Source organism: Mirounga angustirostris, unplaced genomic scaffold, assembly GCF_029215605.1.
Source record: "Mirounga angustirostris isolate CCGP_5_RB_7025 unplaced genomic scaffold, mMirAng1.0.hap1 SCAF_2, whole genome shotgun sequence".
In the NCBI taxonomy this organism is placed as follows: domain Eukaryota; kingdom Metazoa; phylum Chordata; class Mammalia; order Carnivora; family Phocidae; genus Mirounga; species Mirounga angustirostris.
Window position 1 is genome coordinate 174480626 of NW_026991710.1, and position 17466 is coordinate 174498091.

A 17466-nucleotide genomic window follows, 5' to 3' on the forward strand; every position below is an offset into this window, starting at 1 on the left:
GCTTGGGATATGGCTACCTGTTCCCCTTCCCATATATGTCAGAAGCAAAGGTAAAAACACTTATACGAACATAAAATATTTTAGCCCAAACAATACCTTATAAATCTTTAGTTTCAACATACTGCATGGGCTTATGTAATTAGGTGGTAAAAATTTCTTTCCTCCTTTAAAACTAGCAGGGATATATAGATCTATACCTCCTTTCATCTTTATGTTGTTTTATGGCATTTTTCTCCCATATTTCCTGGTTCAAAACTTGTCATCTTTGACTATTGTACCCTCCCTCCATTCTGTCTTCACTTCCTCACGCCTGCACAAACCTTCCCTTCCTATCTGTTCTCCATTCTGACATCTTTGCCTCCTAATAGAGTCAATTTCACCATCTCCGGTTCATTTCATGTATTTCCAGGGAAAGACACCCCTAAGAAATCTTGAGCAACTCCTCATGGCCTCTGGCGTAATGTCTAATCACCTTAGCCTGGTTACAAGCAAGGCCTTCCAGGACACCACCCATTTCCCATCCCCCTTTTCAAACTGCCTACAGTCCAGCCAATCTGCACTCCTCTATTTACCTATCTACCACCTCATTATCCTACCAACTCATTTCCTCCACTTGAAGATATTCTCTTTATTTGACACACCTATCTCCTTTTTTTTTTTTATAGATTTTATTTATTTATTCATGAGAGACAGAGAGAGAGAGAGAGAGAGGCAGAGGGAGAAGCAGGCTCCCAAGGAGCAGGGAGCCTGATGTGGGACTCGATCCCAGGACCCTGGGATCATGACCTGAGCTGAAGGCAGACGCTTAACCATCTGAGCCACCCAGGCGCCCCACACCTATCTCCTTTTTGTAAGCCTTACCGTTTCACAGATGAAGAAACTGACAGAGAGGTGAAGTGACCATGACAGTGCCTGTGGTGGGAAATGCATCCAAGTTTCTCAGACTCAGACTCTTTACTCAATATTTCAGTGTGTATCTCTTAAGAACAAGAATATTCTCAGGGCGCCTGGGTGGCTCAGTCAGTTAAGCATCTGCCTTCAGCTCAGGTCATTATCCCGGAGTCCTGGGATCGAGTCCTGCATCAGGCTCCCCGCTCAGTGGGGAATCTGCTTCTCCCTCTCCTCCTTGTTCTTGCTCTCTCTCAAATAAATAAAAATTAAAAAAAAAAAAAGAACAAGGATATTCTCTTACATAACCACAGTACAATAATCACGGTCAGGAAATTTTGCATCAATGTAGTAACAACGTATTATATAGGCCACACTTCAAATTTCACCAGCTATCCTTTCTAGTGAATTTTCCCCAATCCAGAATCCCACCCAGGATCAAGCCTTGTCTTTATTTCTCATATTTCTTCACTATTCTTTAACCTGGAATAGTTCCTTTGCCTTGCTTTAATTTCAAGACATTGATAGCTTTTATTTTACTTTTTTAAACAATTTATTTGTTTGAAAGAGGGCAGGGAGGGGCAGAGGAAGAGAATCTTCAAGCAGACTCCCTGGCTGAGCATGGAGCCAATGGCCGGGCTCAATCCCATGACCCATGAGAGCATGACCTGAGCACAAACCAAGAGTTGGACACCCAACCGACTGAGCCACCCAGGCGCCCCAAGACATTGATAGTTTTTAAAAAGTATGGGCTAGTTGTTTGTAAAATTCTCTTCAGAGGGCGCCTGGGTGGCTCAGTTGGTTAAGCGACTGCCTTCGGCTCAGGTCATGATCCTGGAGTCCCAGGATCGAGTCCCGCATCAGGCTCCCTGCTCAGCGGGGAGTCTGCTTCTCCCTCTGACCCTCCCCCCTCTCATGTGCTCGCTCTCTCTGTCTCTCTCTCTCAAATAAATAAATAAAATCTTAAAAAAAAAAATTCTCCTCAGAGTGGGTTTTTCTGTGTGTTCCCTCGTGATTAGATTCAGATTACGGATTTCCAGCAGGAATACTACATAAGTGAAATTGTGTACTTCTTACTGCTTCACCTCACAGGGCCCACAGTGACAACTGTCTCATTCCTGGCAATATTCGACTTTGATCACTTGGGTATGGTGGTGTCTGGCCCCCTATAAAGTTACTCTTCTCCCTTTGTCATCAATAGCAATCTGTGGGGACATATTCTAAGACTGTGTAAATAAGCTTTTCCCCATCAAATTTTCACCCATTTCCTGATGTTTAATGACACAACAATTATCACTATGATAGTTGCAAAATGTTGGTTTTCCTAACTCTGTTGTTCCTTCTACGTTTATTACATGGTGTTGTACTGGAAGAACTTTCCCTTCCCCATATTACTTTCTAAATAGGGGGAAAAAAAGGCTTTAAAAAAAAAAAAAGAAGTGGATACCATTTTAACTTGAGTGTAGTTAGTCCCAATTCCCCTCAGTGTGCTGGGTCCTGCTTCTCTGTGACATGGACCTTCATTCCTTGGGCTACAGTGAGGGCTCTCAGCCTGTGGGTGATGGGCCGGGTCATAGCCTGGCAGAAGGTGGCCTATCACCACACAAATTCAAACCCCACTTACTCCTTTCTTGTGCAGTTGCTGGTTCCAGATATTCTAAAACGACACTCCAGGGACGCCTGGGTGGCTCAGTCGTTAAGCGTCTGCCTTCGGATCAGGTCATGATCCCAGGGTCTTGGTATCCAGCCCGGCACCTGCTCAGTGGGAATCCTGCTTCTCCCTTTCCCACTCCCCCTGCTTGTGTTCTCTCTAATAAATAAAATCTTAAAAATAAAATAAAATAAAATAAAAGGACACTCCAGTCTCTATTGCCTGGGAGTAAAATGCTTTCGTTATGCTTCACTTGTGGACCACAAAAATATTTATTCCAATGTTTCCCAGACTAAATGTGCTCTAGATTCACCTGAAACCTAGAGAATTGTTCACAGCATAGATGGCTGGGGTCCGGCCCCCAGAGAATCCGATTTAGTACATCTGGATTAAAGCCCAGGAATCAGCAAATCAGCAATCCAGGTGGTCTGCGGATCAAACTGAGAAACATCACCCTCCAAAATAACGAAGGGCATACCTCTCTTCCTCGAGAAGTTGGCGCCACTGGCAACGCCCAAGGTGCCCGTTCAGGAAAAGGCGGGTGAAACAAAAGAGGGCGCCCATCCCTCCTCGCCCCACGGGCCTTCGGAAAGCTACATCCGGTTGATGCCACGCGGGTGCGGGTCCCAGGTGCTGGGCTGAAGGCCGAGAGAGCCCTCTGGTTAGGGGATCCCGGTGGGTTTCCGGCTGGCTGGCGCGCGGGGGGGCGGGGCGCCCGCGCGGCCGCGGCCAGGGAGCCCCGCCCCTCCCTGCACCCCCTCCCCCCGCGCCCAGGCCGGGTGCTTAGTCACCGTGAGGCTGCGCTTGCCCGAGGCCCAGACACCCCCCACCCCCTTCCCCGGGACCGTCCGCCCCCCCCCGCCCTTCGCGCGCACTTCCGCGTGCATGGCCCTGCTGCCCCGGGCCCTGAGCGCGAGCGCCGGGCCGAGCTGGCCGCGGGCGGCGCAAGCTTTCCCCGGCTTCCCGCTGCCTCCGCCGCGGCGCACCCGCGCCCTCTCCCGCGCCATGGCGTGTAGGCAGGAGCCGCAGCCGCAGCGCCCGCCGCCCGCCGCCGGCGTCGCGGCCTCTTACGACTACCTGGTGATCGGGGGCGGCTCGGGCGGGCTGGCCAGCGCGCGCAGGGCGGCCGAGCTGGGCGCTAGGGCCGCCGTGGTGGAGAGCCACAAGCTGGGCGGCACATGCGTGAGTACGGGGTCCCCCGCGGCGCGCGTCTCCTGGCGCCTCTGCCTCTGCGGCGCGGCGTCCCGCAGCCCGGCTTTGTCTTCGCTCTGCGGGGGCAGCCTGTCCTCTTTCCTAGTGCGGTCGGTCCGTCCGTCCGGGCATGGGTCTCCAGCGCCGCGCTCTCTGCTTTCCCACCGCGTCTGAAATCACGGTCCCAGCAGGTTTAGAGGAGACAAGTGTTAAGGGCTTCCCTGCGGCTCCCAAGGCGAAGCCTTCGTCTGTTCCAGCCCAGGGGCAGTGTTAACCGTAGGGGTTAAACCTAACAGAACTTGACTGCATCCTCCCTCCTCAAGGTGGGAGATCTCGTACTGTATTCCATCCTTGATCTCATTCCCAGATCCGTGAAACAGAACTGCCCGTGGAAAAATTGCAGCTGGCGTGGGGGGTCGGGGAGCCGGATTGGGTACATGCCCTTGAGGAATGCGGATCCTGATCCTCTCCTCTCAGTTCCAGGGGCAGAATGATTTACAGCAGTGGTTCTCACCCCTTGACTGCATATTCGAATCACCTGAGAAGTTGGCAAAATTCTGCTGTGGGTTCCACTCCCATGGCTTCTGATTTCACTGGTCTGAGGTGCAGCCTGGGCTTTGGGAGTTTTTAGAAGCTCAACAGGTGATTCTGATTGCAGCCAAAGTTGACAGCCACTGACTATAGGTTACCTCGATGTAGGATTTACAATTAATTGAATTCTCAGATCTTTTTCTTTTGTTGGTTTTGTCTTTTTGGGGGGGAGGGGTTGGATTTTAAAATCGCCTCCAAAAAAGAGGGTCGAAAATCTTACGATTGAAAAGCTTCATTAAAAAAAAAAAAAGTTCCCATGTAATTGCTGTGGCCTTTTCTGTCACAAAACTTGGGTGAGGTACTTACTATTAATAGTAAAATTCTGTATCCAAGAGTAACCTGGGATTGGAAAGGGTTCTCCACATTCTTTTGGAGACTGATGTTTAAATTATACCAAATTGGAACTCCTTAAGGGCAGGGATGGGTTCTTGCACCTCTTAACACCTTAACAAAACACCTTGCTCAATAACCATATGTGTAATGAATCAAACTCAAAATTGACAGTTTGTGGAAAGGGCTGACTCCATTGTCCAGTACTCATTTTTCACGTTCAGAATGAAAGTAGGAATGGAGGAAAGGAAAAATCCCTGGTAATCATCAACTTGCACCTTGACATCTTAGTGCAGACTCTATTAGAACTCTGTCTCTGCAGAAAACAGAGGGGTGCCATTAGGAGGCCCCCTGGACAGCTGGTGAGAGCACTTGATGATTTCTCATCCTCCTACCTCTTTTCTTTTTTTTAAGATTTTGTTTTTACGTAATCTCTACACCCAACGTGGGGCTGGAACTCACAACCCGGAGATCAAGAGTCTCACGCTCTACTGACTGAGCCAGCCAGGCACCCTGTACCTCTTTACTTTTCTGTTTTCCTCCTTGCACGTTACGTCATAATCAGCGTGTGGCATCCATCATTCTTGCCTGGTTCCACTGATATTAATCAAGAAGGGGCATTTTTAGGTTCTTGTTAGGAATATGAATACGCTAAGAGGTAAACTACGTCTGGAGCAAGCGAAGAATAGCTCTGTTCAGCCATTTACTACTTCCTTATAGAATGCCTGGCCTTGCCTGTATCATTCTGCTACAGCAACTTTTCTTTTCCTGTAAGCATTGGTATCTTGGGCAGATCCCCTATTTCATATTTTCATGACATTCCATTTGGGTTCTTCTCAAACTGGCTTTTGGTTTTGAATTACAAGGAAGGGTGTAGGTGTGTGTTGAATATCAGAGAATATATAACAATTGATAAGACAAGAGTTTAAATTTAAGATTCCATTATCTAGGCTAGCTATAGTTGCAGTAATAAACTTCTGATGTCCCGTGATTTCCAAGCAGGTGCAGGGAAAAGGGAGGCCCTCTGAAGCACATCATTTCATTTGTTCATGTCTTCATTTCCTGTATTCTAGAATCTTTTTTTTTTTTTAAAGATTTAATTTATTTATTTGACACAGAATGAGAGAGAGGAATCACAAGTAGGCAGAGTGGCAGGGAACGGCAGAGGGAGAAGCAGGCTCCCCGCTGAGCAAGGAGCCCTATGTGGGACTCCATCCCAGGACTCTGGGATCATGACCTGGGCCGAAAGGCAGATGCTTAACGACTGAGCCACCCAGGTGCCCCTTCATTTCCTGTATTCTAAGTGCTAAGTACTTGGATTGAGGCTGGCAGAGAGAAGAGGGTAGATACAAATATCTGAAAGGCAAACGTCCCTTCCCACAGGGAATTTGCAATATAGTGGGGAAGCAAAATGTCGACAGTCAACTCCAAAGTGGGGTGATCTGTGTTAATTGCTGCCTATAGTAAAAAATTACAGTAGCTGAGAGGAGAGTTGCAATCATCACTTCTGCCTGGGCACCATGGGATGGATGCTTTTGTGAAGGAGAGAGTTTCTTTTCTTTCTTTTCTTTCTTTCCTTTTCTTTCTTTCTTTCTTTCTTTCTTTCTTTCTTTCTTTCTTTCTTTCTTTCTTTCTCCTTTCTTTCTTTCTTTCTTTCTTTCTTTCTTTCTTTCTTTCTTTCTTTCTTTCTTTCTTTCTTTCTTTCTTTTTCTTTCTTTCGAGATTTTATTATTTGTCAGAGAGAGAGAAAGAGAGCACAACAGGGGGAGCGGCAGGCAGAGGGAGAAGCAGACTCCCCGCCGAGCAGGGAGCCCAATGTGAGACTCAGTTCCAGGACGGTGGGATCATGACCTGAGCTGAAGGCAGACGCTTAACCGACTGGGCCACCCACGCGTCCTGGAGAGAGTATCTTCCTGAACTTGAACAGGATGAATACCATTTTTTGATAGGGTAGGATCAGAGGCAAAGGCAGAGAGGCAGGTTAGGTTGTGTAATTGAATTTGGAGCAGAGGGTGTCTCTAATAGAAGTAAGATATGGGAAGCTGATGGGTAGGTTGTGGTAAAAAAAAAAAAAAAAATGAAGTTCCTAGGGGCACGTGGCTGGCTCAGTCCATAGAGCATATGACTCTCGATGTTGGGGTGGTGAGTTCAAGCCCCACATTGGGTGTAGAGCTTACTTAAAAAGAATGAAGTGAACTGTGTGAAATGGTTTTTGAGTAAGGGAGTAACTCAATAAAAGTGATTTTGTGGTAGTGGTACAATTGAAAGATGTCCCTGGGGACAGTCAAATAGAAGTTTCTTTAATATTGATTTGTTAAGCATTTTTTTCCTAAATAAAATATTTTGATTCTGGAGCATGGTGAATTTTTTAAGTTGCTGTGGGTGAACTCACACTGAAGATCCAAATTAAAGTCTTCCTGTAGTTAGAGGGATTGTGTTTTTTCTTTTTTAAAGATTTTTTTATTAGAGAGAGAGAAAGAGTGAGCATGGGGGGGGCAGAGGGAGAGGGAGAAGCAGACTCCCCTCTGAGCAGGGAGCCTGATGTGGGACTCAATCCCAGGACCTTGGGATCATGACCTGAGCTGAAGTCAGATGTTTAACCGACTGAGCCACCCAGGCACCCCAGTGGGATTGTGTGTGTTTTTTTTTTAAGATTTTATTTATTTATTTGACAGAGAGAGATACAACAAGAGAGGGAACACAAGCAGGGGGAGTGGGAGAGGGAGAAGCAGGCTTCCCGTGGAGCGGGGAGCCTGATGCGGGGCTCGATCCCAGGACCCTGGGATCATGACCTGAGCCAAAGGCAGACGCCCAATGACTGAGCCACCTAGGCGCCCCAGATTGTGTTTTGTTTTTAATTGTTTTATTTTTGTTTACTCATTTATTAATTCATATCCCAGGTATACAGGTACTTTTTAGATGCTGGGGTCATAGCTTCAAACAAAGCAGATAAAAATCCCTGTCCTTGTGGAGCTTACATTGTAGGTGTTATCTGCAGTTTCTAAATTTTCCATGCAATATTTTTGTAATAAATTTTTTTCAAGATTTTATTTATTGGACAGAGAGTGAGAGCTAGAGAGAGAGAGCTAAAGAGAGAGAGCACACACAGGGGAAAAGCGAGAGAGAGAGAAGTATACTCCCCGTTGACCAGGGAGCCCAATGGGGGGTTCAGTCCCAGGACCCCAAGATCATGACCTGAGCCAAAGGCGGAGGCTTCATTGACTGAGCCCCCCAGGTGCCCCAGTACTTTTAGCTTTATGAAACACTACATGGACCTTGTTTTCATTTCATTTAGGATTAGACTCACATAGATCCTTGTAGGAATTTGGGAAGCATTGTTCTGGTTCAGCACCCTTACTTTACTGAGGAGCAGAGTGGTGTCAGCTAAAATATACTAAGCCTTCTAATGGATAAACCAGGTCAAGAGGCATGGGTAGCTCTCATACCATGATTCCACCCTTAAATTGGTCTTTATTTTTCTCCATGGGGAAAAAGTTGTAGGGTATTAGGTTGGACACTAAAAGTGGGAAACTGGAAGAAATCATCTATTTTCCCCTAGAATTCAATTAAAGATAATAAACTCTTGTTGCCTATTGCAATTAAGTCATTTCTGAGGGCAGAAAAATAAATGAGATGATCTTTGAATTCAGTTTTTGGCATCTCCAAAAAATTAAGCGTAATACTTCCCTCATGATCAACTGTAGACCAAGGAGAAATGCAAAGATTGCCCAGAGCCAAGGTGAATGAGAGCCTTCTGGGAGTTTTGTCTCTGTGGTTCAGTTCTCAGCCTACGCAGACGTGGGAACAGTCAGCTCGAGGAAAAGTTCTTTCTGATTTACCGCTCCCTTTGCCTCAGGGCCTGTGGGAGCACATGTTCCAGTGTTCTTGCTGAGTGTACGGATTCTGTAACCTGGTTCTTGTGGTATAGCCGTGCAGTTCTTACCAATGGGAGTTCGTACTAAGGGTTGATTACCGGGCCCAAAGCCTTTTCTCTTTTCCTTTGCTTTTCTCCCCTCCCCTCCCCTCCCCTCCTCCCCTCCCCTCCTCCCCTCCTCCCCTCCCCTCCTCCCCTCCTCCCCTCCCCTCCTCCCCTCCTCCCCTCCCCTCCTCCTCTCCTCTCCCCCCTCCCCTACCCCTCCCCTCTCCCCTCCCCCTCCCCTCCCCTCCCCTCTCCTCTCCTCTCCCCTCCTCTCCTCTCCCCCTCCCCTCCCCTCCCCTCCCCTCTCCCCTCCCCCTCCCCTCCCCTCTCCTCTCCTCTCCCCTCCTCCCCTCCCCTCCCCTCCCCCCCCTTTCCTCTCTTCTCTTTTCCTTTATCTTTTCTTTTTTAATTGAGATGTAATTGACATATAGCATTGTATTAGTTTAAGTGTACAGCATGATGATTCCATATTTGTATATCCTGTGGAATGATCACCACAAGAAGTCAAGTCAAGCTTGTTTCCGTACATAGTTACAAATCTTCTTTTCTTGTGATAAGAATTTTTAAGATCAACTCTCTTAGCAACTTCCAAATATGCAATATAGTATTATTAACCATGCTGTACATCACATCCCCATGACTTACTGATTTTATAGCTGGAAGTTTGTACCTAGTAGAAGTCTTCTTGATTGTTAATGTCACTGTGAACGGTGCTGTACAGCACCGATTGGAGAGGCCAGCAGGAAAGGTGGGGGTTTTAAAAGATGCCTGAGAAACAGGCTGCTCAGTAGACTGTTGTTTGTGTTTATCTAGGCTGAAAACAATGACTTAGCAACATGTAAATCGACCCACCTTGGAGGTGATATCAGGTACTTTGATACTATGGTGCCTATATCTCCACATAAGGCTGAACATATTTTTTAAAAATTTTAATAGTAAGAACACTTAACATGAAATCTGCCCTCTTAACAGATTTCTAAGCAGTACAGTACTGTTGACTATAGATACCATGTGGTACAGCAGGATACCTAGAACTTACTCATCCTGCTTAACTGAAATTTTGTGCCTGTTGATTAGTAACTTCCCATTCCTCTCCCACCCCTGTCCAGACCCTGGCAACCACCATTCCATTCTTTGGTTTTATGAATTCGACTATGGTAGATAATCTCATGTAGGTGAAATCCTGCAATATTTGATTTATTTCACTTATTTTAGTATAACGTCCCAAGGTTGAATATGCATTTTTAAGTGGACATTTACATAAAGGAGATCATATCTTCAGTATTTTTTAAGACTTTATTTATTTGAGAGAGAGAGAGCACGCACAAGCAAGGGGGAGGTGCAGAGGGGGAAGCAGACTCCCCGCTGAGCAGGGAGCCCGACCTGGGGCTCAATCCCAGGACCCTGGGATCTGACCTGAGCCACTCACGTACCCCAACACACCTTCGGTATTGACAGGTAACCCTCAAAAACAGAAAGTTACCCTAATTTGTTTTGTGGGTTTAGAGTTCTGTAAGGTGTGGCACACTTACATTCATAAGTGCCAAATAAAGGAGTGATCAGAAAGGGTGGGGTTAGTTGAAGTAGGCAAATCCTCATGTTGAAATTGGTCTTTTGATTTACCCTGTTGATTGTTTAATTTTTTTGCACTAGGATTAGTGTAATATTGCTTTGTCATCTTGCCTCAGAACCCACTTAAATCTGCAGGGCCAGAAAAGAAAGGCTGCCTCGGAACCCCTCAGAGGTCCTATTTCTTTGTAAAGCGTACTTTGAACAAGTCATAACAGAGAATGTTTCTTGTAGAGTGGGATTGAAGGAATTTTGTGGAAAGACTAATGACCTTATAATTAATAACCATTTATTCACTGGGTGTTACAACATTAGACATGAAATGAGGATATACAGTCCTAGGTCCTTTTCTTTTGGTGAGGGAGCAGGAGATGTAGGGCCAGACATCACTGTTGTGGGCATCAGGGGGTAGAGAACTGACCATCCAGAAGAAGTTCTGTCTTACATAGTTATTTCTGGGTCCTCCTGGATGCCTCAGAGTAAAAGTTCTTTTAAATTTGACAGCTGAGGGGCACCTGGGTGGCTCAGTCGGTTAAGAATCCAATTCTTGATTTCAGCTCAGGTCATGATCTCAGGGTTGTGGGATCAAGACCTTTGTCGGGCTCCGTACTCACGGGGGAGTCTGCTTGAGATTTCTCTTTCTTCCTCTCCCTCCACCCCTCCCCCAGCTCGTGCTTTCTCTCTCTGTCTCTCTCTCAAATAAATCTTAAGAAAATAAAATAAATTTGACACCTGGGACTGAGGTCCACATTAATCTCATGTTCTGCTTAGCTAAGTATTGAGCCAGAATGATTTTTTTTTTTTTTTTTATTCATGAGAGTCAGAGAGAGAGAGAGAGAGGCAGACGCAGAGGGAGAAGCAGGCTCCCTGCCTAGCAGGGAGCCCGATGCGGGACTCAGTCCCAGGACCCTAGGACCATGACCTGAGCCGAAGGCAGACGTTTAACCATCTGAGCCACCCAGGCGCCCAAGCCAAAACGATTTTATTAAAAGATTTTATTTATTTATTTGAGAGAGAGCACAGAGGGAGAGTGAGATGGAGAAGCAGGCTCCCCGCTGAGCAGAGATCCCAATGTGGGGCTCGATCTCAGGATCCTGAGATCACGACCTGAGCCGAAGGCAGATGCTTACCCAACTGAGCCACCCAGGCGCCCAGAGCCAAAATGATTTTAATTCCAACCTTTGTTAATATCTCTTGTATCACTTCATTTTCTTGCTTTAGATTCTGTTTTGCAGAGAATACTTTTTTTTTCTTTAGCCTCCCAGTACTAATCTTTAATTGAAGTCTGAAATTTGAAGGTAAAGACATGGATATTGGATGTTTAAAATGTGTCAAGGTATAATACTGTGATTTATGATAAATATACCTTTGGTCTTGGTCCCCATCCCTGGCACAGAGCTCCTAAAAACCCTTTGGAATTTTCTAAGTGATAAAAGTAATAAAGGTATCTTGGTATTTATAACAAATGAATATTCCACACCTGAGTTTATGTAATAAGGTGACTTTTGGAAAGAACCTGAGGATGAGACCTGATTGGCTGGAGAACCAACCTTGTGATTTGAGCGTTGGGATTTCATTCCCATCTCCCTGGCCTCTGGGAAGGAGAGCTGGAGGTTGAATCAATCACCAGTTACCAATGACTTAATCAGTCATGCCTATGTAAACAAATCTTTGAAGGGAGAAAAAAACCCCAAAAGGCTGGGGTTCAGAGAGCTTCTGGGTTTGGCAAACACATGGAGATTGGAGGAGAGTGGCAGAAGCTCCACACCTTCCCACATACCTTGCCCTATGCATCTCTTCCACCCGCCTGTGCTTGGGTTACATCCTTTTATAGTAAACTGGGAATCTAGTAAGTAAAATGTTCCTCTGATTTCCATGAGCCACTCTAGCAATTAATCCAACCCAAGAAGGGTGTTGTTGGAACCTCCGAGAGTTGGTCTGGAGCACAGGTGATAACTGGACTTGTGATTGGCATCTGCAGTAGGGACGGCCAGCAGGCTTGAAGGACCAAACCCCCAATCTGTGGGATCTGATGCTACCTCTAGGTAGATAGTGTCAGAATTGAGCTAATTGCATGATGGTGTCAGAGTAGAGACACAGGGCCAAGTGGTCTCATTCAGTCACTGTTGGTGTGAAGCTGATGAAACTTGACAAAGACAGGGATCTTTGTCCTGGTTGCATACCCACTCCAATCCCTATGACAGTCAGGCATGCGCTAAGTAGGTATTCAGTATAGAGTTGCTGAAAGAATGAGTTGATGAAGTCATAGGGTTTTGCTTAGTGAATGATGACTGGTCCAGCATATTCTAAGTGCTCCTTCCCCATGCCAGTCTTGAACTAAATGGTAGGATGCAAAAAAGGAAAACAGGAAACTGTAGGCAACTCGGTGACGGGAAACAGAAGCAGGGAACCAGAAGAAGGAAGTCTGCTGTTAAGTGCAGGTGGCATTCTTGACAGGTCAGTGGACGAGATCCTCATTTTACCACCGACATGGACAGTGTGAAGTTTTCACCTATCTGGGCAGAACTGAAGGTGAGAGGGGTGCAGCCTAGAAACGTGGTGAAGCCCCTGAATTTCGCCGCGTGTATCATCAGACTCTTCACCTGTTCTGTCCCTGTTGGGAGGGGCCCCCGTCTCCACTGTGAGCCAATGCTGGCAGGCCACCTGAACAGGATTCTGAACCCCAGGTCGGGACAGGGAGTTCCCAGAGATGGACTGTCAGATTACAAAGGACACGAAGCTACAGGAGTGTCTCTGGCGTTGGCTGTACTCAGGAATGTGAGAAACTTGTCTCTAAGGCTTATCATTGGTTAATGCCCCCCTGGGGAATGAGGGCTCTGCAGGGAAATTTGCCAGGTGGAAAGGGTTGTATGTTTCGGGTCTTACCTGCTGTGTGCACCCCTGGGAAGTCAGAGCCCTGAGAACCCATCACCCTGGTGTCCCAGCCTGGGAAGCAAGCTTTCTGCCATCAGTTGATTCATTCCTGAAAGGGAGCCAGCCACCTGGGGAATTGATCTGTCTTTTTCAAAAAGCCTTTTGTGAGCCTTGGGATCCAGCAGACTACAGAAATAATTCAGGGGAGTCAATTTCATCATCAGATCTATCATAAATTAGAAAAGAAGTGCTTTATTTGCATTATCTGTCATCTTCTCAAAACCTCTGTATTACCATTCCCATTTTACAGAATAAGAAACTGAGCTCAGAGATTTAGAAACTTACCCACTAACAGCCAGTAAGTAGGAGGGAAGGTTGGGATTCAAACTCATGTCTGTCTGACTCCGTGCTTGTGTTCTTTCTGACAACCTACTGCCATTGTCAGCTGCAGAGGAAGAAGGGTTGAGCATGACTATACAGAGCTTTCTACCCTGGCTTCCCCAGCTCTGTTGATAACTAATGGCTGTTCTCTTCCCTTCCAAGTCAGAGAGGCATCTGGTCATCAGTTGTGTTGTGCTGAAGTGTAACTAGGTTTCTAAAACCAGTGGAAAAGCCTGGAGGCCTATTACTAGGAGCTGTCAAAATAGGGCGAGTTGTATTTCTTTCTTCCTTTTCTTTCTTTTCTTTTCTTTTCTTTCATTTATCTATCTGAGAGAGAGACAGAGAGAGCAAGCAGAGGGAGAGGGAGAAAGAAAAGCAGACTTCCCGCTGAGCAGGGAGCCCGACGTGGGGCTCTATCCCAGGACCCTGGGATCATGACCTAAGCCGAAGGCAGGCGCTTAACCAACTGAGCCACCCAGGCGTCCCAGCAAGTTAAAATATTTTAGAAGGCAAAAAAGGCGGAAACTTCTAAAAAGCAAACCAAAGCTAGTCATAACACTTGGCACAAGTGAAAGGCCATCTTGGCCCTTAGAAGGAGCATGTCCCAAACTTTTTTAAAAATTGCCCTAAATAGCTTTCAGATAGCCTCAAATGTACATGAGGAATAAATTGATGATGTCTGAGAGTGGTTCAGAACATTTAGTGCCTTATGACCATTTAAATTGCTTTTAAAGGTTCCTGGGAAGCTGGAGAAGGTTGACTATAGGACAAATGGAGTGTATTTATTTAGTGTCTTGAAATCATCTCTACTTTTGGAGAACGTGGTTTTGGATTCTGTCCTCATTGAAGCCTCTTGGTGAACTTAAGCTGCCAACTGCAGGGTATAGAGCTGTGCATAGAGGGGACTTGGAAGCACTCTACCCTCCACATGAACCGGGAAGGGCAGGTCTGATGATAAAATCATTGCCACCAAGGGGCTGGGAGTCAGCTGCCTTCCTCTCTTCTACCACATAGGAAACACCTGTCTTCCTCCTTCCTTAGAATTGGTTCATTCCATCTATTTCCATAATTCAAATACTTGGGAATTGAGAAATAGCATATCCTCTGCTTAGACCGATGGCCGGGCAGTGTAGGGAGAAAGCCATAAATTATTCTAATTGCTGATATAAAGTACTTTCTGAATAGCCTGCTTGTAATGCTAGTGTAGGTGTGATTCCTTTATTTTATGAGGCTTGAATTCTGCACCCTTCTCTCAATCCTCTGAGTTCCCACTTCTGTTGCCTTCTGAATCCTTATTTTAGCAAAATCTCATAAAAGATCCAAGTCCACAACTAAATAGTATATGACCTCTTTCTAGGAGAAAAACCTCCAAATGACTGATAGCTTGAAACTTATAGAAATATAACTCACTCCTTTATAATTTCTGGGTGCAGAATAATGGGAAATAATAGGATTAAAATGAAATTGCAGGATGTATGCTGCAAGTAGAGCAATATCAAATTGTATTCAATATTCAAATATTTGAGATCTTAATGAGATTTGGGCAGATCTCTCTTAATCTCTCTTAATGAGATTTCTTTTATTCTACCATTTCATATAAAATCCCTTGGCAAGTGCATACATACATAGTTCAGATTTCACCTCAGGATGCCCAGAAAATATTCTGTAAGAAGTAGGCTTGTATTCTTTGGGCTTATAGAGAGCCAACCTAGTTCCTTATGGTCATGATCAGCAGAGCTGTAAACACCTGATATAAATTCTTTCCAGAAACCAACACTATTTAAATATTCAGTCTTTACTCCATGCCAATAGGCATGAGTGAACATACTGATATTTTTGAGGATATACAGTTGAGACCTCATTTAAATCTCATAACTTCAGGGGTGCCTGGACTCTGGATTTCGGCTCAGGTCATGATCTCAAGGTCCTGAGATCAAGCCCCACATCAGGCTCTGTTCTGGGCATGGAGCCTCCTTAAGATTCTCTCTCTCCCTCTGCTCCTTACACCACCACCACCCTGCTCATGCTCTCTCTCTCTCAAAAACATATTTTTAAAAAATCTCTTAACTTCATTGTAATTGCCAAGATGTCACCAACACCTCCCAGTCAGTATTTATAAGATTAAAGGGAGTCAGGAATACACGTTACATGACAGGTTTCCAGGGCTGAAGGGGTCTCTAACTTGCCCTTCAAAAGAGTGAGGTCAATGTAGTTTTCCTTCTGCAACTGGCTCCTCTGCTAAGGTACACCGAGTGTTTACCCATTCATCCAAGTACACATTTCTTCATTTTAATCAGTCTTCCTCTTTTAATTTTCTACTGAATTCATTTGACATGTAATACTTATGTAAGTTTAAGGTGTACAGCATGTTACCTTGATACATTTATATAATATGATTGTCCATGTAATGATATTTATCACATACATAATTATAGTACAATATTATGGTCAATATTCTGATTAATCTTACTCTTTTTTTTTTTTAAGATTTTATTTATTTATTTGACAGAGAGAGACACAGCGCGAGAGGGAACACAAGCAGGGGGAGTGGGAGGGGGAGAAGCAGGCTTCCCGCTGAGCAGGGAGCCCAACGTGGGGCTCGATCCCAGGACCCTGGGATCATGACCTGAGCCGAAGGCAGACGCTTAACGACTGAGCCACCCAGGCGCCCCCTGATTAATCTTACTCTTAACCCAACTTTTTTTTTTTTCCATATTACAAATTTTAGCATGTGATCGAAAGGAAATAAACAGATGGAAACAAAAATTTGTACGTAAGCATATATCACAGCTTGTCGACAGGGACTGTTGGGAAGAATTTCTCTCTAGTCTGAGGGGTACGAATAGTTGCTTTCTTAAACAACTGGTTGGTTTTTATGTGACATCTTACAACCGTTTGTGTTTTCCTTTGTGTTTTGGCGGCTAGAAGGCTAAGAATCAAATTTGTGGTCTGTCTCTAGCAAGTATATAAGCATGGATATATATAAGCATGTATGTGTATGTACATATATATGCACTCATACATATATATGTACACATAGAGAATAGCATGGATGAACCTTACTGCTTGATTCTTCATTTTCCTTTGGTCCTGAAAAGTAATGTAGATTTCTGCCAGAGAATTTTTCAAAGGGGCATTTTGAGGGTTTTACCCAGCGTATGGCATAATAAGTTTCCCAGAAATCCTCTGGAGCAGCTGCTCAGATGCTTCAACTGCCCTTATTCAGCGGGTGGGTCCTCTTCCCTCCTGCCACTGTCTTCTGCTTCAGACTTCTGGGTTCTGTGCAAGTTCAGGCTTGGGCCACCTCCTGACCTCTACCACCCCTGCACTGCGTAGCCCTGTGGATATCGAATTATTTTCTGTCTCTTTCTCAGTGACTGTTTTTCTTGAGAAGATGCTGACGAATGAAATTCTCTGCCTCATCGTATAAGAAAAAGAACCTATCTTTAACAACTCCGTAATAGAAAAAAGGTAGTAACTGTAGAAGGTGACATAGAACTTAAGGAAGTCTCCTGGGTTGATGCTTGGGGTTCATTTCTTGCAGGTTTGTGGGATGATTTGAGTTTAATATTCTTAAAATCTGTCCTTTTTCCCCCCCTAGGTGAATGTTGGATGTGTACCCAAAAAGGTAGAATTTTTATTTCTTCTTCCTTCCACACTCCTTTTACATATTTGATTAACGAATGCATTGATTTATTAGCTTAGAGTGCATGAGTGAGATTATATCTAGGTCCAGTAATTAGGACTGGACCATCTGCACAGGATTGCTTTTGCTCAATCTAAATAACTGAATGGAATCTTTTTTTTTTTTAAAGATTTTATTTATTTATTTGACAGAGAGAGAGATAGCAAGAGCAGGAACACAAGCAGGGGGAGTGGGAGAGGGAGAAGCAGGCTTCCCGCAGGGCAGGGAGCCCCATGCGGGGCTCGATCCCAGGAGCCTGGGATCATGACCTGAGCCAAAGGCAGACGCCCAACGACTGAGCAACCCAGGCGCCCCCTGAATGGAATCTTCTTAAGTATTCCCATTTAATTCTGTAGCCTCATGGATTCTCTTAACAACTGTGGTGGT

At 45.2% G+C, this 17466-nt stretch overlaps 2 protein-coding genes across 5 annotated transcripts in view; one reads left to right on the forward strand and one right to left on the reverse strand.

Moving 5' to 3' along the window:
• UBXN8 (UBX domain protein 8) overlaps positions 1-3224 on the reverse strand; it is a 41611-nt gene extending 38387 nt beyond the window's left edge. For 2 of the 3 annotated variants that reach the window (XM_064585588.1, XM_064585583.1), the window contains exon 1: positions 3018-3217. The gene's annotated coding sequence lies outside the window, so the exon portion shown is untranslated. Of the gene's footprint in view, positions 1-861; positions 1142-2512 lie in introns of all 3 variants that reach the window. The other variant, XM_064585590.1, reaches the window with a different exon arrangement.
• Positions 3225-3397: 173 nt separating this feature from the next.
• Positions 3398-17466, forward strand: part of GSR (glutathione-disulfide reductase) — a 41361-nt gene continuing 27292 nt past the window's right edge. The window contains exons 1-2 of one of the 2 annotated variants that reach the window (XM_045879790.3): positions 3398-3721; positions 16996-17022. In XM_045879790.3, coding sequence (XP_045735746.1) covers positions 3425-3721; positions 16996-17022 — 324 coding nt within the window. In that variant the 5' untranslated portion in view covers positions 3398-3424. The remainder of the gene's footprint in view (positions 3722-16995; positions 17023-17466) is intronic. The other variant, XM_064585582.1, reaches the window with a different exon arrangement.